The following is a 20,669-nucleotide window of genomic DNA, read 5'->3' on the forward strand; positions in this document are numbered from 1 at the left end:
CATAGGTGTCAGACATCCAAGGATAGATAAGAAATGAAATAACAACCAGGTTGCATACACGTGGATTGTGATACATGCTCCCTCCCCCCATTTCTCCTAGAGTAGAATGGTCACTTGCTCTGCTTTGTTGGTAAGTCACCTCTTCAGATCAGCTTTCTTTGCATACTTTTTTGCCCCTACTCCCTCTCCCCCAGTCTTCAGCTTTGGCTTACTTTGGCATCTTCTCTGGCTTACACACTGCCTAACCTGGTAGTTCAGGTAATTCATGTCATCTGACTCAAGTTCCCAGGATTTCCATTCCAGGTTCCTGGAAAGAATATCATATTAGCTTATCTTTTTCAGCTGCCCACCACAATCTAGTCAGCTGTGATCGGAATATGGCAGAGTTGATGGGGTATCATGAGTGTGATAAGGCTGGCCCCTTCAGGGACTGAGTGGGTCAAATTCGCTATTAAGAAGGCATGGCTAGAAAGTTAAATGATTAATAGATGACAGTGGCTACCACCTAGTAGACACTCATTAAATATAAGTTGAGCATAATGGAATGAGATGGAAATATTGAGGAACTAAACATATCATTGCTTTAGTTTTTCTTTAAGTCACAAGAGCATGCCTGCTAATTCTCAGTATTGTCATTTTATATGATTGGGAGATGTAATTAAATTCAACTTGAGATAGGGTGCAGGATTTTAAACTCCCATTATCAACACAACCAACTCAGAATAGTTAATGTCACCTGCATTTAATTACCTTTGATTTTAATTCAGGAATTAGTTTTATTAAATGCATATAATCAGTTCAGGGTCTATGCTTCATCATCGCTGCTTTTTTCTCACTAATTTTCCCACCTACTATTTTTATGAGCACCAGAAAATTGTCCAAAGCTAAGGGAAGAGGTAAAGTGGATAATTTTGCTCCTTGTTAGTAACCTTGATTAGAGATTTTTGTTAAGGAATAGTTAAAAACATTTGGCAAAGAGATTGCTCACAGATTTTAGTTACCCATGCTCTGTCTTCTCCTTATGTTTAGTTAGTTTAGTTTTATTGGGGGTGGTGGGGCTTGTCATGGGAAATGGGGAATAAGAGATAATTTAAGAATTCAGGAGCTAGAATAACAGCAGTAAAGACCAAAAAATTAAAATGTGGGTATCATAAGAAATGTCTAGAGCAGTGGACACTAAATTTGTTCAGATTACTAGTTTGTTTTAAATTTTGTTTTAACAAAAAATTGTTAACAGAATACAGTAGACTAGCACCATGAAAATCCGTATATTTAAACTAATAACTCAGTTCAGAAATAGGAGATACCACATAATGTAGGGCAAAAAGCAGAGACTGAATATGGGAGGAGCAGTCCTAATCTCTGAGCTTCACATTCCTTTTTCTGTACAATGAGGCCCGATCTCTGGGGTCCCTGTCTGTGAAGGTAATATTATAAACCTGATGGAGTATTTTAGCAAGTTATAAAGAGGGCTATTTTATTATTTCTCTTTTTCTTGAGTTTGATTAAAAGTAGTTTTACATAATAAAGCTGTTTAGGATAGTTAAAACTGAAGTTAAAAGCCTGAAAGACAAATTCATAAAGTGCCCATAATGTAAATAAGTGTTGAAGAGAATATAAAAAAATTGTTCTAGTATTTGATTTCCCCACTAATTTTAATTGTCTTTATTTTAGTATAATTCTTTATTGGTGTTGAGCAAGTTAGAGTTATCTTTAAGCCTTTATCTATCCAGGCTATCCTGTTACCTGCTTAACAATCGTCAGTATCATTTCTGTAATTCAAGTTGCTTGAACTGAATAGCATTGTGTTAGGATCACTGTTAAATTGTTCTAGTTTTGATGCAGTGCTGTATGTAAATGAAATATACTATTTCCCATGTCTAGCTATTAAATGGTAACAGAAATGAATGTATCTGATAAGAACCAAGCAGAGGATACCAAAAAGACCAAATTTGTTTGACTGTACCTGACTAATGGAGTAGGTGATCTTACAAGAAACAATTTTCAGAGGATATGATCTTTAGACCTGAATTTCCTTTGATTTCTAAATTAGACTGGGAAGATACTTAAAATTTAAGACTGTTAAGGATTAGCTGAGATGTTATTGTATACATTGTTCCATTACTATATTGCTGCTGTGGCCCTCTTTTGGTTACCAAGTCTAATTCTCAAATGAGTGGATGTTTTAATATTCATACAAAAGTCTTTTAGTTTTTTGATTGATGTTAGTATTTTTCATCTAAAAACTTTTTTGTTGCTTAACTTCAAAGTAGATGGTATTCTAAATTTTTTTCTAGCTGCTCATGTAAATCTATAGCTGTAGAGTAAGTCATGTCTCACCATGATCAAAACATACACTTTAGGTATATTTAAATTGTTCTTGTATCTCCTGCTTTTATTCATGTGGCCTACTGTTAACACTTATTACCCTGGTGATATAGGGACCATTTAAATCAGACCTCTTTAAAATTAGCAAGGTAGCTTGATTCTTGTCATCTTGTAACTAATGTTCCTGTAATGGTTGATTGTGCAACCTATTTAAACCAGGTTAAATAATCAAAATTTCCTTTATCCTTTCAAGTTGGATTTTATTTTCTTGTTTTTTGGGGTTTTTATTTGTTTGTTTGTTTTTTAACTTTTTTTTTAAGAGAGGGAGGTAATTAGGTTTATTTATTTATTTTTAAAGGAGGTGCTGGGATGAACCCAGGACCTCATGCATGCTAAGCATGCGCTCTACCACTTGAGGTATACCCTCCCCTCTCAAGTTGAATTTTAAAATTCATATACTATTCCATTGAATTTGAAGAACTTATGGAAATATTACATTGTATTTGGATTTCTGTTTTAGTTATGTATTGATAGCCCTAGTTTTTATATTTTTTAATTTAATGTATAGTGTATATTATGATATGACTTTGAAACTTACCAGTATGATTTTGGAATCATTAGTTTAAAAATATTTTAAAGGCAGTTGAGAAACAGCAGAACTCCTCTTTATTCACTGCTCTTGATCTAATGTGGAAATGAATTTTGCCCAGGACCTTGGAAGTTACATTTTACAAATGACTAAATTATAGAAAGATTGTTTTAGAGTGACATTTCTTTCATAGAACCTCTCCCCTCTATTTCCTGAAGACAGAACATGGGAATCATTAACTTCAAAACAGGACTTTGATGTAATAACAAATACTATAATGATATATGTAGGTATGTAGGTCTGATGTATATGATGTAATAGCATAGTCTTAACATTTCTATGAAAGTGATTTTGATGTTATGTATTTCTGAAAATAAAAATTGAACTATTTCAGTTTAATGATGTAAATTTTTTCCACCATTTTGCAGCATTAATAAATCTTCAAATATTTTGGTTCATCTCAGGTTATTAAAATGTAATTTCCTTCCTTCCTCTTCTTCCAAAAGAAGTATATTTCTTATTCTTTTATTTTTGTTATTATGGTTGCAGTTAAAAGCCACATTCATGTCCTCATTGATATTTGTAGTTCTTTCAGCTTTTTCTAGACTACTTAAAAGTTTTTTTAGTAAACTTTTGTTTTGAGATAATTTTAGGTTTTTAGGAAATCCGCAAGGATAATGCATAGAGTTTCTTACATTGTTCACCTGATTTCCCTTAATGTCGACAACTTACATAGCTGTGGTACATTTGTCCAGACTAAGAGATTAGTATTAGTGTATTAATGTTAACTAAACTTAATACTTTATTTGGATTTCACCAGTTTTCCCACTAGTATTCTCTTTCTGCTCTAGGATCCAATCCAGGACACTGCATTGCATCGAGTCAAGGCTACTTTTTATTAAGCTTTTTGGTTTTCAGTGTTGCACTGCTCAGAAAGAGTCTCATTTATTAACTTATTTGTGATTAGGTGTCTCTGATTGTCTCTCTCTCTCTCTCTCTCTCTCTCTCTCTCTTACTTTCCTAGCCTGGAGATATAAATGAGAAATAGACAAAACTCTTAAGCAGTTTAAGTTGTGGAGATACACAAATAAAGAATGGTAATATATGTGGAATGTGGTTAGAGAAAGAGTAGCCAAGTTTGGAAGGAGGAAGTGGAGAAAGGAGAAAGACGTATCAGGGAAGTCCTCTCAGAGAAGGTGACATTTGAAATGGACCTTGGATGGTAAATAGGAACTTTTAAGGCAGAGATTGAAGAGAATCACATCCAGAGGGAATAGTATAGACAAAGGCTTAGAAATATGGGCCAGCAAATAGATTTGCCCTGGAATGAAGAGTTGGTACGGAAAGAGTGTAGAAAATAAGGCTGGAAAGGTGGATTTGGAGAGTGTTGATTTGAACTTTTAGTAGCCGTATTTTAAGTCACATTTTAGATATATGGAAAGAAAGAGAAATATAGATGTAATTTGGGAGAAATCATCTAGAGACTTTGCATTCTCTTCCCTCTTATAACCTGCCTTTTTTTTTTTTTTTTGGCCATTCCATTACTAATTCATGCTGTAATAATGGTTGGTAAAAGGAAATACATATATGAAACCCAGGCTTTTTTGGGTTTTAACTTAGAGCATTGGTGAGCATTTATATGGTAAAGGGAATAGAAATTTTAGGCATCCTTATGGATGTAGGAACTGAATTTGAATTGAAACTGAATTGAAATTATAGCCAACTGAATTTATAATAGTTTGTTGTTAGTGAATTTTTAAAGTTGGTACTAATTTATGTTCAATTAAATAGGCATGTAGAAAACCGCTGTATGCTGCCATCAGTGTTTGAGACTTAGGTAGGGATGAGATTCTAACATTTTTTAATGTAAAAATTTGGGATATTTGGGTTTTGATGAATGGATTTAAATTTACAGGTAATTTTGTAGGACATCTCCACTATATATGAATCATTATTTGTATGGGTTAAATGTGTGTTTTACATTTCTGTCTCAGAAGAAAATTTTAAATTAGAGCTAGTTAGAAACTTACCTATGCAAAAATAGTCTTCAGTCAGGTTACATGTACATACCATATAATTTGGCATTAGCATCACAGTGGCTTTTTGTTGCTCAGCTTTCAAGGAAGTAAAAGGAAACTTACTCACTAGAGGTCAAAATTAGAACATTGCAGCAGCCAGAGGATAATCCCCCTTCTTGCTCACAAATGACTGATCCCTTAAGCGTTCTTTTTATATTTCACAAAAGTGAGGAAGAAACCCTACTTCTCCCTCTTAATTGGCCGATTGCCTAAAGAGAACACATGATCCTTAGCAACACTTGAGTTACCTTGTTCATATTCTCAAAGTGAAAAGATTTTGAAGAGAGCTTCTTGGCTAAGTAAGCTGCCTCTTTTTTCCCCCCTTAATCAAACCAACATCTTCTTTAGGTGATTTATGAGCCTTAAAATGGCTATTAGCTTTCTACTTTATGATTTATAAGGCTTGTAAAATGATAGGATCATGTCCATGAAAGATGTGAAACTGAATAAACCATGCACTACTGTGTAACCTGGACATATTTTGGTGTTAGGGCTTTTTTTATATCACCCCTTCCCTCATTGCATATTTACCTTCTAGAAATATTTAATGAAAAAGTAATTGCTGTCAGGGAGGGACACATAGATGACTTCAGAAATAACTGGTAATGTTTCATTTTTTATGCTGGGAGATAGGTACACAGATGTTTGTTTTGTTACACAAATAGCCCTATTGTATTCAGTGTTTAAAAAGTTTTAAAGGCTGAAAAAGGGGGAAATTGATTCTAATTAACTTGAAGCTAGTTCCATTCAAAGTTTTTTTGTTTTTGGGTTTTTTTTTGGTTTTTGTGTTTGGTCACAGGGAACAGAAAACTCATTCAGACTAGCTCATAGAGTTGGAGAGAGTGCAGCAAAGTGGTTCGGTTATACACACACACACATATATATATTATATATATGTATTTTTTTTCAGGTTCTTTTCCGTTATAGGTTGTTACAAGATATTGAATATAGTTGCCTGTGCTCTACAGTAGGTCCTTGTTGTTTATCTGTTTTATATATAGTAGTATGTATCTCTTAATACCAAATTCCTAATTATCCCTCCCCTCCTTCCCCTTTGGTAACCATGTTTGTTTTCCATGTCTGTGCGTCCCATTTCTGTTTTGTAAATAAGCTCATTTGTATCATTTTTGAAAGATTCCACATATAAGTGATACCACGTGATATTTGTCTTCCTCTTTTCCTGTGTCTTCTAGTGCAGATTTCCTCAGATAAGCTGTCTGGTCCTGCTCATCTTTTGGAGCTAGGTCACACGGGGTGTAGGTCCTCTGTCAGCCTGTGCCAGGTATTTACTCATGGTCCAATAATCACACAGAGAGGTGTAGCCTAGATTCTGTAGGCCATTGCCTGCTAAGGAAGTGAAATAGGAATTTCTCCAGAAGAGGTTATGGTCAGGCAGATACTCTGAAGTTCTAATATATCAGTTAAGTTTTATCAAAAATTTCTTAGTGCATTTTAAGCCTCTTTGGTGATTGGTATGTGAATGCTTCCTAGAAAAATCTTTTTCAGAGAAGAGATGCATTATCTCTGTCCCAATCACAACTCAGTGCCATCTTTTATTCTTAAGATATTCATTCATTCGCTCATTTACTGAACAAATTTTTAATGAGCACTCACAATACTTCTTGCGCTCTTTCAGATATTGGGGTATAGGATGGGCAGGACAGATTCATAGCAGTTAATTTCACTGATGTGGATGGTGGGTGGAAGGGAGCTGGGACAGGGTTTGAGAGTAAGGTTTAGAGGGGAATAGGGAGAATAGGAGGTTTGTGAATGAGTCTAAATTTATTCTCAGATATAGTTGTGGGGTGAGAATTGAAAGCTTAGCCAGGAATAGGTGTGGGGCTGAGTAAAGATAGTAGAGGAATGGAAATCATCTGTTTCTGTTAACTGCCCACATTGAAAATTCCATCTATTACCATATGACCCAGGAATCCCACTCCTGGGCTTGTATCCAGAAGGAAATCTACTTCAGGATGACACCTGCACCCCAATGTTCATAGCAGCACTATTTACAATAGCCAAAACATGGAAACAGCCTAAATGTCCATCAACAGGTGACTGGATAAAGAAGATGTGGTGTATTTATACAATGGAATACTACTCAGCCATAAAAACCGACAACATAATGCCATTAGCAGCAACATGGATGCTCCTGGAGAATGTCATTCTAAGTGAAGTAAGCCAGAAAGAGAAAGAAAAATACCATATGAGATCGCTCATATGTGGAATCTAAAAAACAAAAACAAAAACAAACAAAAACAAAGCGTAAATACAGGACAGAAATAGACTCACAGACAGAGAATACAGACTTGTGGTTACCAGGGGGGTGGAGGGTGGGAAGGGATAGACTGGGATTTCAGAATTGTAGAATAGATAAACAAGATTACACTGCATAGCACAGGGAAATATACACAAAATGTTATGATAACTCTCAGAGAAAAAAATGTGACAATGAGTGTGTATATGTCCATGAATGACTGAAAAATTGTGCTGAACACTGGAATTTGACACAGCGTTGTAAAATGATTATAAATCAATAAAAAATGTTAAAAAAATAAAAAAAAAGAAAATTCCATCTATTGCAACTGGCATTTGCAAAATGTGATTAGGCAACCACTGAATCTCATAGAAACTCAAGCCATTCATCCCACAGTTATTATGTGTATACTCTGTCCTGGATGGTGCTGTAGATTTAGGGTAGAAAGACACAAAAAGAAGGCACTGTTTTGTGCTTTTGAGGAGTGTGCTTTTGAGTTTAGGACCAGTGGAACCCTAAACAGGAGCCAACTCAAATAATTAAAATAATTTGACCAAGTAATAGTGTTACAGTGTTTGACACTAGCATGTAGGTTGGGCCTGGTCAGAGTCACCTTGAGGAAGAATTACAAAGATGTGAAAGCGTTTTCAGATTCTATCAGAAAGAGTTTCATTACCATTTTAATCAAAATCAAGAAAACCCATTTGTAGCTTATAAGATTAGGAGCTGTCAAGTTAGTCAATTTTTTTTTTTTCCCGAGTAGCTAGAGTTGGCGAGAGATAAAATGAGGTGAAGTGGCTGGCAAGGACAGTTTGGGACTTAATTTTGGAAATTAACCTCTGGGACTGATGCTGAAAGGGAATAATCTGTGCCAGCCAACAGAGGTGAAATAATAATTGTGTTCAGAGGGAATGGGGGAGGCTTCAGCAAAGAGTTGAAGTTTGAATTGAATAGGATTTTCAAGAATGTTTAAATGCAGAGGCTTGGCATGTTTAGAGAGACACTGGGTGGGTGAAAAAAATTATTCTTATATTTTAGGTTAAGGAAACTTGCTCATTTCACAAGAAAAATAGATCTAACTTTTCCCATGAGACCATAATTTCTAAACTTACTTGTGTTTGAAGTCTTGGTGTCTAGCAGTTCCAGGCACATACAAGACAAGGTTTCTGTTATTTGTTTTGTTTTGTTTTTTTAAAGATTGAATAACCATTTTTATTTGCTCTGTGACATTTCCCATCTGTATTTCTGCTAACCATTTCTTTTACTGAATTAGGAATCTGGGAGCTGGTTTTTGTATTAAGTATGGCACTTTGAAAAGCATTTTGGATGAAATGTAGTTTTTACCTTAACCTGAATTTTTATTCTGTTAGCTCCTTATGCCTCAAGAATAGAAAGGAATCAGTGGGAACAATAGATAATCTCATTATTGGAAGTAGCATGAATGGTGCTCCTGTTATCTTTAGTTACAGATATTCACATTTTTTTTAAAAGGACAGCAATCCAACTTGATTGTTCTGCTGATTTGAGACTCTGTAACTATAGAATATCCTTGAGGATAGGAGCTTGGCTGCCGGACAGCTCTTACTTCCTTACTGTTGCTGCACTCTTTAGTTCTTTCTGCCCTTTGTCCCTTCTTGATCAGGAGTGCATAATTAGAGAACATGCTGATCACTGTATTATGGTAGTGTTGTGAATTGTTAGGTTAATAGGAAGATGTGAATCCATGGTTTGATTTGAAGCCTCTTTGTGTCAGAATTAGAGATTTAGTCTGCTTTTAGCATTGTAATTATTATAGACTATTGGAGTGTAGCCATAAAACCCATCTAGGCCAAAGCCCTTCACATTTTATGTATAAGGAGATGGCATTAAGTTAGGTGACTTGCCCGAGGTAACACAGCTAGTCGTGGCAGAGTTAGGACCAGTCTCCTCTTCTCCTTCTCTTTATTACTACACAGTATCCTTTTTTTTTTTAATTTAAAAAATTTTTATTGAAGTAGTTTACAATGTTGTGTCAACTTCTGGTGTACAGCATAATGTTTCAGTCATATATATACATACATATATTTGTTTTCATATTGTTTTTCATCATAGGTTCCTATAGGATATTGAATATAGTTCCCTGTGTTATACAGAAGAAACTTACTGTTTGTCTATACAGTATCCTTAACTAAAAGAATTTTTTAAGTGCCTGAGTTGTGAATGAAAGTTGAGAATAACTTAGAAAGAAAAATCAAATTTACTGACTAAGCTTTCAATCTGCTGAGATAGAGAGGCTGTCTATGCCTGTTCCAATCACATGTTCCCATATGTCTGATTGTGGAGGCCTGTAGAGAAACCATGAGAGTGCCTTGGTCTAGCACTGGCTAGAGAGTTAACCAACAATAGTGGCATATTGGGACTTAGCTGTGCAGACCTCTAGAAAAGGGACTGTGCTCTAGTTACAACCCTGGCCTTTAAAAGTTTCACAGTTTCTCCACAGAAACAAGTATTTAAAAGGAAAAGGAGGTGTTTCAGGTGCCACTGGAATAACTACTAGTACACGCTGGTAGTGGTACAAAGACCTGTAAGGAAGCTTCAAAGGAAAGCTGTAGAGACACAGATGGGTGAGAAGTGTGGGGAAAGAGGTAGTAGACAGGAGTATCTAGGGCTGAAATTACATTTAAGGAAGAAAGTGTTTATGTTCTTCTGGGTGGGGCAGAGAAAATGAATAATGCTTTGATGTAGTTTACTGTAGCTTTTAGGTTATAAGTTGCTGCTTAAGTGTATGAATCAGGTTCCATCTGTGGTTTTCTTATTGTGAAACAGCAGCTAAGTATAGATACCATTTCTACTGAGATTTTGAACCATCGGTATCCAAGGAGTTTTTCTTAAATTACACTCTTTGGCCCTTAACTGGTATGTACTGGTAAATTTGGGTCTTAAATTACTTGGTGGTACTCAGAATGGAGAAAACAGCATTCATGAATAATGGCCAGTTAACATTTATTGAATACCTAGTATGTGCCAGGCACTGCTCTAAACATCTTCTATTGATCCTTGTTTTACAGATGAGGAAATTCATTGTGCCTGAAGGCACAGAAATGTAAAAGAGCATCATATACTCATGTACCTTCTTTGGACTAGCTCTAAGTTTTCTTTGAGTCAAAATGAAAGAGAAAAAAGAGAAAGTATCAGGTGACACAGTGTTCTTGAGTATCAGCCATCCTTTAGAGTTAATTTTTAAAATCGGTGTGTTTGTGAGCTGAATGTGTTTACTCATATAATGATTTATATTAGCAATTCACTGGCCTTTACAAAAAATCTTGCAAAGAAATCATCACCATCTCTTATTTTTCACACCCATACTGTAATATATGTTATGGGAAGAAATAGGGAGACATGTGATATGGTAACTGCTTCCAAGGAGCTTCTTGAAAATAAAATTTAGAACGTATTTAGGTAAATACAGTGATTCCACTGTAGAGTATGTGCTGGTAAATTGTTTTCTGTCTAATAGTGTTGGAGATTATGCGTGCTGACCTGTACACACACTTCTTACTTGTTTTGATTGTTTATAACCTGATTTTCTAAATTAATTCTACCACTTTATTCTCTGCAGATTGCCTTGCTTCTTTTATTGAGAACAAGACCATCTAACAGCCACTTGTCTTCCTTTTCTCTCGAAAATCTCTGTAGCTTCAACCTTCATCCTTTCTTCCTGTTTATATAGGTTGTCCTTTAGGTGTATATCATTTTAAGGATAAATCTTTTAAGTTAAATGGATCCCATTCCTTCTTGTCTCTGGAACCTTTCAGGCTTTTCTCCTCTATGTATCGTACTCCCTACCCAGTTGCATCCCTTCTGCCTACAGAGTCATCTTCAGTTCCTCCCTCTCCAAGCCATAGATCTGTCTTTGCAATTGTGTTACATCTGTCCCATTCTTTATATCCTTACTATTGAAGATTGAAGATGGGCAAATGAATCTCTCCTTAAACTTGTGACGAATTTTGAAGAAAGATAGGTAGAAAGATGTAGATAAAATTAGGAAGTTTCAAACACCGCATATGTATTGGGAGAGGAAGGTGAGACAAGGGAAGCTGTTTGGGAAAAACCTAAGAGTGAGATGATATTAGAGAAAACTTCCTACTGAAGCAATGGAGCACAGAGTACTGAGGTAAAAATGAACTCCAATCTATTAAGAAAGGGTTATAGGAAATGTTAGAAGAATTTGGAGAATTGCTAGATAAACTGATGATTTTTTTAACACCTTTATTGTGGTATGGTTCCTGTACAGTAAACTACACATATTTCAAATGTACAGTTTGATTACTTTTGATAGATGTATACACCAGTGATACCACTACTGCAATCAAGATAGAAGATAGCTAACCTTTCCATCACTCCCCAAGAGGTGCAGAATAAATTCATGATTTTTCAATAGTGCCACTTGGAGATGATGAGAAAGAAGAGGGACTTTGAGCTAGAAGTTTGAGAAAATTACAGCAGTAACATACAGTAGGTGTAATGTCAGGCTCAGACATGTTAGTAGAAAGGATTAATTTGAGAAATGTATAAGAAGATTTTGTTACAGCTTGATGTAAGGAGAGAAGACTGAGTGAGTTCCAGATGACTCTTAGATTTCCTACTTGGAAGAAAGGTAAGGTGGTGGCACTTTTCATGGTGACCTAGAAACTCAGTGGGTCAAAGACTTGGTGTCAAGCGGTTCATTCTTTATTTGTATGAAATACCATGGAACACCCACTGAGACAGATCCTGTAATCAGTTCTGTGCTGTGGTCAGTAAGAGATGCCTTCTTTTAAGAGATGGCACTGGATGCCTAATAAAAGCTGAGTAAATACATGTTGTGTGATAATAAAGAGAAGGACAAACTGGCATTTTATGAGGGAGCCTTGGGGAAAAAAGAGGGAGAGGTAGGGCAACTTTTTTTTTTTTTTTAATCAGCAACTTCATAAGGTAGAACTTAATGAGATGGGTAGAAATCAATTCTGAGATTAATAAACTTATAATTTCACTCAAAATAATCCAACGTCAGTGGTAGAAATGCTGTTTTCAGTGTTTAAAAAGTGGTGCACATTAATTACTTCATCAGTCTCTACTTCTTGTAGTTAATTTTGTAGTTGTTGCTAATGTGGGATAATTTGAGAATTCTGTGTTTTAAAGTATTTAAAATATAACTGGTATGCTTTTGTATTCTCTTCCTCAGAATTGAATCATTAATTGTTTCAAGATATGCATAGATGAAATCACTTCTTTCTAATAATGTCATTAGAAAGTTCTTTGTGTGCTACTTGAATGAATGTTAACTATTTTAGTGCTACCCTTGATTATCAATTAAGTGGTAAGAACAGAGATAAAATCATATATAAATGTCTCTTGATTCTGTAAAAATGTAGATGTCTGGAATTTTAAAATTATTTGAACTTTATTTTAACTAACATTTTTAGTTGATAGAGTTGAGAAATACTAGTAAAGGATCATGCTTATTAAACATCAGTCATTCATCTGTTCAACAGTGTTTATCTGCATAACCAGTTTATGTCAGGCCCAGTTCTGGGCCCTGGGAATACTAGCATGAATAAACCTTCATGGAGCTTATGTTTTGTGGAGAAGACGGGAAATGAACGAATCTGTAATAAGAAGAAGTGATAAGTGCTTTGAAAAAATATAACAGAATGTGATCGAGAAGGGGCTATTTAGGTAGATTAGTCAAGAAAGACTGTTCTGAGGGAAGCGGAAACTGGGTAAAGAAGATCTTACAAAAACTTATTTCGGATAGAGGGAATAGTAAATGCAGAGACCATGCATGAGTCAGAATCTAGCTCATAGAGAACCAGTTCGGTATGTTGGAGGAAAAGCAAGAAAGCTGGTCTGACAAGAGCAGAGAAAACAAAGTGGAGAATAATAGAGGTTGAGGGTGCAGAGGTAGGCAGGGTCCCAAGCATATTGGGCCTTATTATTACCAATGGATTTTGTTTTGAGTGTACTTGGACACCATAGGAGAGTTTTAGGGCAGAATTGTGTGACAGAATCTTTATTTACATTTTGCAAAGTTCATTCCAGCTACCAGGTGGAAAACTGACCATGGGAAAGGCAAAGTCTGAAGCACTGGACCATTTAAAAAACTTTTGCAATGATCTAAGGTGCTTGTGATCCAAGGTGCTTGTGATCATCCATTGTGGTGCAGGAAGAAACTGTTAGAACTACATTCATATTTATTTTTAAAACTTAAGCTTTACTAATATTCAATATACGTATTAGTCCTGGCACCCACATTCCATCTGTCTGTTAGCTACATGTCACTTACTAGTTTTGACCTGAGAACTAGGTGAGTGCTGGTGTCATTTACTGAGATGAGAAAACAGGGTTGGAGCAGGGTTTGTTTGAGGGTTAAGGGTGAAGTGGGGAAGCAGTAACTCAATTTGGGGCATTTTAAGTTTGAGATGCCTGCTAGAAATCTAATGAGATTTATCAGGTAAGTGGTTTAGATGAGTCTGGAGCCAAGGTTAGAAGCTGTGGTTTAGATTAGAGATCTAAATTTGGAAATCATTAGCATAGAGGCAGTGTACAAGAACTTTGGAGCCAAACTGTGTGAATGCAAATTTCAGCTTTGCCGCTTACTCACTGTGTAATGAAGGGCAAGTTAACTGGACATCTCTATAAAATGGGAATAGTGATAACATATACCTCACTGGGTTATTGTGAGGATTAAATGAGTTAACACTAGCAAAGTGTTTAGAACAGTGTCTGGCGTGCAGTACTCACTAGATACTAACTGTTGTTATCAGTTTATAAGATTGGATGAGATTTTGTGGAGAATGAATGTAGATAGAGGAAAGGTCCCAGGAAGGAGCCCTGAAGCAATATAACGTTTAGAATTCAGAGAGGGAGGAAGTTGAGAAGGAGTAGGCTAGAAGTTAGACCAGTAGTATATGGGATCTAGGAGCTTGCCTAGTGAAGAAGATATTTCAAGGGGAGAGGTCATTAATTTGGACAAATTATGCTTGAGAGATTGAGTAAGATGAGAACTGAGAATCGACCATTGCATTTGTTGAGATAGAAGTTATTGGATACCTTGAGAACTGGGTTCAGTAGAGTGGTGAGTATGAATACTTGGTTGGAGTTGGTTAAGTAGAGAATTAGGGCTACAGAATTGGAGAACATGCATATAGACTACTCAGGGGTTTTGCTATGAAGATGAAGAGAGAAAATGAAGTGGTAGCTAGAGGAAGATTTGTGGAGTCAAGGAAATGTAGGAAGTTGTGTGTGTGTGTGTTGATTTTAAGATGGAAGACAGTATAGCAAGTTTGTATACTGGTGACAGTGACTCAGTGGGAAGAAAAAACTCAGTGATATTTGAGTGATATGGGATAAGTGCAGCAGCCAAGACCTTGAGTGGGTAAAATGAGGTGGATAAGTGCACAGTTGGAGAGGTTAGTCTTAGACATTGACAGAGATAGTTCATTCACTGATGAAGGTAGAGAATACTAGTGATAGATTGATGTGCTTGGTTATGGGAAAATGAGATAAGTAATTTTTTCAGAGTGCTTTACTTTTTCCAGTAAGAGAGAGGCAGGGTCATTAACTGAGAGTCAGAAGTGGGAAGGGGTTTGTAAGGTTTGAGGGAGCAGGTGGCGTCAGATAGGCATCTTGGAGAGTGGGAGAATGAGTTGACTAGGGAAATGCAGATAGAATGTCAAGGAGGTCAGAGGGCCCATCTGACATTTGTGATTATTAATGTGATTCTAGCTGGCTGAAGTGGTCTTGAGGGGGAATACAGTGGAAAGGTGGTGGGCCTCCTCTGCTTCTGTTTTGAACTCTTTAGTTTCATGGGTGAGAGTGCTACTGCTCTTGGAGCATTCCTCAGGTCCCAGGGGGTTGTCAGAGGAATTAATTAAAGCCAATAAGCCAAAAATTTATCATTTCATTTTTGCCTGTGTTCAGTGTCTGTATCATGTGTGATGCTTCATGTAGAGGGTGAGTTCTGAGAGGTGTTTATATTGCCATATCTCTTTTAGAGTGCCTGCTTTACCTAAGTGATATCAAGTGGGCCCTGGGACACTTTCAGTGAATTATTATTTGGTTACTGAGTAATATAAAGAAAGTAAAATCTCTAATGGAGAAGCTGAGTAGTTTTTCCTCACCTTTCCCTAGGACTTGTGGTTTCCATTAATCTAGAGTTATCACTCATGTTGATTTCATACTTTAGTGTTAGATTATAGATGAATTCAAAATCTGGTTTTCTTTTCTTTCAGGTGCTGGGGAATCTGGTAAAAGCACCATCGTAAAACAGATGAAGTAAGTTGTTGCCCTTTATAAGACTACAGTTCCTCATAATGCATAAAAGTCCATAGTATCTTTTCATTTCAGGTCCATGGTAATGATTTGTGGTTTTCTTCTTTTTAAAGAATCATTCATGAGGATGGCTATTCGGAGGAAGAGTGTAAACAATATAAAGTGGTTGTCTACAGCAATACTATACAGTCCATCATTGCGATCATAAGAGCCATGGGACGGCTAAAGATTGACTTTGGGGAAGCTGCCAGAGCAGTAAGTGTTTATCATTTCCTCTTTACTTGCTCTTTTTCAGTTAAGCAAAATTTGCTTCAGGTTTTAAGGAAATAAATTTAAGCAACAAGATAAGATATAGCAAAGTACTATTGGCTGCTTTCAGATATTTAGGAGATAGTAGATTCCTGCCACAAAGATGAGTCTAGGAAATGGGATTTTGTGGATGTACTGTAGATTTCTGTGCTGTTTTATTCACTTGTTTCTTTTACAGAACTGTTGACTTATTTTATAGTAGTAAATGATAGTAAATTGAAATAATCTAAAAGAGGTTGTCATGATACGTAGTTTTGCTTTCACAGGCGTAGAGATTAAAGGCAAGTATCAATCTCTCCAAATAAACTTAGTCAGAACATGAACACTATCAATTTTAGAGGCAATTTTCTGGTATTTAAGAATACTATGTCCCTGTACTATACTGAACTGTAGGCTATAGAATTGGATTATACCATGTCCTAGTATAGTTCTTGCACATGTCAGATATTCAAAAGTTTTGTTGATTGATTATGATACTTAGTGGGCCTTGAAAGTCTAGTTTGTAAATTAGGGTATGTGATGAAGTGGGGAGAGAGTCAAAATGAAGGTGGGGGATTTTTTGTATCATTATCAGCTAAATTCCAAGAGGAGGCTAGGAATGTAAAGAATGCTTTCCTAGAACTAAGGGAGTCATCAGCTGTGTTCAGTGTCATACTTAGGTGCTATGGGCAATAAAAGGAAGTGACTTGGGAGATGACCTGGAAAGGCAAAGCTGGTATGTTGGTGAAATAGCTTAGGAGCCCTTTTAAGCAACTTCTCAACTTCTCAAATGCAAATTAATATTCAGTAAATAAGTGGGGAAATTGTTGCAGAGAAAAATAATAGAAGCATGGTTATAATTGGATATTACTAGACTGGGAAGTCTAGAAGTGCTGTAAAGGAAGGGGAGCTAGAGTAAGGGTTGTAAAATCATTGGAGAGAAGAGGAGCAAAAGAAGAAGGGAAGAGGAGATGTGTGAGACAAGACTTCTGTCTTTTTGGGAAAAGGTTCCATATCACAACAATTAGAGACTATTTTTCTAAGCCTCTGAGCAGGGAAAGTGTGATAGCTAAGGCGAGAATAAACAGTCTATTTGTCTTATTCCTTTCTATCCCTTCTCTCGCTTGCTTTAATTCATCATCTTCTTTCTTCTTTTTTTCCTCTTTCCACCAGCTCTCTCCTGTGTTCTATTTTCTTCCTCCCTTTTCTCATTCCTTCCTATCACCTGTTTTTCTGTTGTATTTGCTGTATCCAATAACTAGTCAGTAAAACTATTTATTCTCTTTCCTCTCTTTGTTGGCTTTTTCTCCATCTCCATTTTTTACTTCTTCTCTTAGTTTCCTCCTTTTTTATTTCTCATCCTCTGACCTCCTTTATATCTCTTGACCATCCTTCCTCCTTTCATTTCTTTCCACTATCAAATTAGTTGTTATTAATCTTTGGGTCCTATCACTCCTTTCTCACCAGACGCAGTTGACATTTTCTGTCTTAGTCTGTTTAGGCTGCTGTAACAAAATACTACTGATTTGATAGCTTATAAACAACAGAAATTTATTTCTCACACTTTGGAAGGCTGGAAGCCTGAGATCAGGGTGCCAGCATGGCTGAGTGAGAGCCCTCTTCCAAGTGGCAGACTTCTTGCTGTGTCCTTATTTGGCAGAAGGGGAAGGAATCTCTCTGGGGTCTCTTTTATAAGGGCACTAATCCCACTCATGGGGGCACCACCCTAATGACCTAAATTAGCATGTCCCAGAGGCCCTGCCTCCTAATACCATCACTTGGGCATTAGGATTTTCAGCATAGGAATTTTGGGGAGACACAAACATTCAGACCATAGTCTCTCTCCTTTCATCTTTCCTTTATCAAATCAGTGTCATTAATCTCTGGGTCCTAGGCACTCCTGTGTCATCAGATGCAGTTGACATTATTTCCTCTCAGGCTCCCTGAATCACCTGGCCCTTCAGTATCCACCCATCCTAATCTACAACCCTGTATAATTTTTTCAGGGTTCTGTTTTTTCCTTTAATATGTAATGATTTATATTTATAGCTCCTCCCTTTTCCTCTAGTTTTTTATATTGGCTACAGAGTGAATGGAAAGGCATAGAGCTGTGTGTGGGATAGCTTGCTTTTTCATATCTACTTAAGGGTAAATATATGAAGTTCACTGTGAAGAGGGGCCTTTTTATAGACCTATGAAAAGGGTTTATTGTGGGCAAGCAGGAGTAGGTCTGTGGAAGGGGTTAAGTGATAAAGGAAAAGTGTTTCTTCCTAAAACTGTTAACAAAGTCAGGACAGCAAAAATATGTAGCAGTAGCATTCTATTTAAAAGTTTCTAAAACTAGAATTGTGGTATTTTAAAAAAACAAAGTTAATTCTTATTGAGGTTTTGAATACCTGCCTGAGTAGAGGTCAAATTTTAGAACCAAGGGACTGTAAAGTTTTCAAATGTTAAACAAAGTGCTGTACCATATACATAAAAGGACATGCCCACTGTTGAGTATGTTGCCAATTTGTGTACTTTTTCAACTTTCCTCGTTTGTTCCTTTATTTAAAATTTTTATCTCTGAAAAGAGGGGAGGGCAATATAGATACTAGATAAAGTTTCTTAAAGAGGGTTGGGTCTAAGTATTATTGGAAAGGATCTCAAAGGAAGAGAGTATTACTTGGCAAAAGCCATTAAGGCTGAAGATCCTGAGTTGGGCAAAATTAATTGCAATGCACTAAGATTAATTTTGTTTTGTTGAGGTGGATGCATAAGTTTTGAGAATACGCACGTCTTAGGAGTTTTTGTGTATAATTTGACCTATGGTCTGAAATGCTTTTTGCTTGCTAGTGTCTTGTCCTAATGACAACTTGTAATACCGCTGATTGCTCCACTTCCCCCACTACTTTTTCTTTACTCAGCAAATGGTTTTTTTAGTACCTGCATTTTTATAGTTATTAGGCATTCTCCTGAGGCAGGTAAATATTAGATTTGAGGTGGGGAAATCATCCCATGAGACCTATATTAAAGTATCTCAGGGCTGAGTAGAATAAAGCAAAGCAATCAATCACAATTCTCATACCCTTTTCTGTCCTCTCTACTTCCCACATATTTTAGGTTTAAAAACTGTCACCATTGAGAAAGCTATATCTATGACACTTGAAGTTTTGATCAAATCTGTCTCTGTAACTTTCTTTTTCTCCTGCTGCCTTTTTTTCTCCTCTCTTATTTAGCAGATTATTATTCCTTTGGGGAAACCCAGAGACTGAGTTTTCCCTGAGAGATTTATTTCCCCCACTAGGCTTCCAGACTTCTTAAATGCCTCAGTCTCTTCTTCTTCCTGTTCCTCTGTCTGAGCTTAAGAGAGAAAAAGAGAATATGATTTCCTTAAACTTGATTAATGTTTTACTCCCTATGACGTGTTTAGACTTCACCTCTTACGTGCTAGTCTTCTCATTTTTTTTATTGTAGGCTTCCTTTAACAGAATGGGGATGTATTACATGTATATGTCTCACAGATCTTTTTTTTTTTCTGCCAAAAAAAAAAAAAATGAGTAACCAGGATGGAGATTTGTAGGCCAGTCAGAAGAGATCTCTTCCAGGGGATGGTGGTGTGTGGAGAAGTGGAAGGGGGAATGAAATCATTCCTCTGCTCAGCTCTGCACTTCTAACTGTAGTGGAGTGAGAAGGGGTCAGACTTCATTGTAAATTCTCTCAGACTGCACTGCCAGGAGAGGTCTCTTTAATACTTCTTTAAAAATAATAATAACATATAATATGTGTGTGCATGTGTGTTTTAAAAAGACTCTTGTTAAATCTTTAAGAAATGGAGAATCATCTATCTCTCTCTCTTAACTGCTTTCTTCAGGACGATGCCCGGCAGTTATTTGTTTTAGCCGGCAGTGCTGAGGAAGGAATCATGACTCCAGAATTAGCAGGAGTGATCAAACGGTTATGGCGAGATGGTGGGGTGCAAGCTTGCTTCAGCAGATCCAGGGAGTATCAGCTCAATGATTCTGCTTCATAGTAAGTAATTTTTCTCTGTGAAACTATGACAAAATAACTTAGTGACCCTAGAGAAATTTCAGTGCCCGTTCTTCAGGAAATGTTTAAGGAACAGACACTCTTAGAACTCTGTAGGATCCCTTTACAAAGATTGTTTCAGTTTAGGGTTATAGGCCCTTAGTCATTTGGAGAAAAGTAATTCTTCTTGGAATGTAAATGGGAGATTTGGCATCATGAAAGTAGCTCCATGGTCATTTATAGTAAGCAAGTGAAAGAGGAGAGAAATCTACTGCAGCTGGGTCCTGGGTCTCTTCCAACTCAGTAAATTCCCTCTTCATCAGGGCTTTACACTGATTGCCAGCTAGCGAGGAAAATGACAATTGTGGTATCCTTTTTATGCATACACTCTCTGTGGCTGGCCTGCACTATGAATTTCTCTGGTACTAGTCACCACTTATAAATCTTTTGCCAGATCACAATAGTAGACTTTGTATCAAAAGAGAATGTTGGGAGTGAAGCTGAAGCATCTGTTTGTTAAGGATATTTTCTTGAGTGTTGTATAGTTTTAGAGGATTTGTAATTAATACTTCAGTTAAGCTATTATATGCTATCCTATATTGCTTCTTTTACAGTGAGCTTACTTATAAGACCTATATTCAGAATGTATGGGTTTTTATTCATAACGTGCTTTTGGGGGGCTTGGTGAGTTCTTGTTACCTGTATTCATCTCTGTACTAAATGAAGGAATTTTTAAGCATTAAGATATTTTCCCCAATATTATATTTTTCTACTTTTCCTATCATTCTAGCTTAAATAGTTATAAGAAGAAATTAAATGATGTTTGAAA

The 20,669-nt window shown here is 36.4% G+C and overlaps 1 protein-coding gene across 1 annotated transcript in view; it reads left to right on the forward strand.

The window, feature by feature from the left end:
• The window catches only part of GNAI3 (G protein subunit alpha i3), a 38,223-nt gene that overhangs the window by 5,740 nt on the left and 11,814 nt on the right, over nucleotides 1-20,669 (forward strand). The window contains exons 2-4 of the mRNA XM_031457758.2: nucleotides 15,505-15,547; nucleotides 15,658-15,799; nucleotides 19,686-19,843. Coding sequence (XP_031313618.1) covers nucleotides 15,505-15,547; nucleotides 15,658-15,799; nucleotides 19,686-19,843 — 343 coding nt within the window. The remainder of the gene's footprint in view (nucleotides 1-15,504; nucleotides 15,548-15,657; nucleotides 15,800-19,685; nucleotides 19,844-20,669) is intronic.

The sequence above is a fragment of the Camelus dromedarius genome, chromosome 9 (assembly GCF_036321535.1).
Source record: "Camelus dromedarius isolate mCamDro1 chromosome 9, mCamDro1.pat, whole genome shotgun sequence".
In the NCBI taxonomy this organism is placed as follows: Eukaryota; Metazoa; Chordata; class Mammalia; order Artiodactyla; family Camelidae; genus Camelus; species Camelus dromedarius.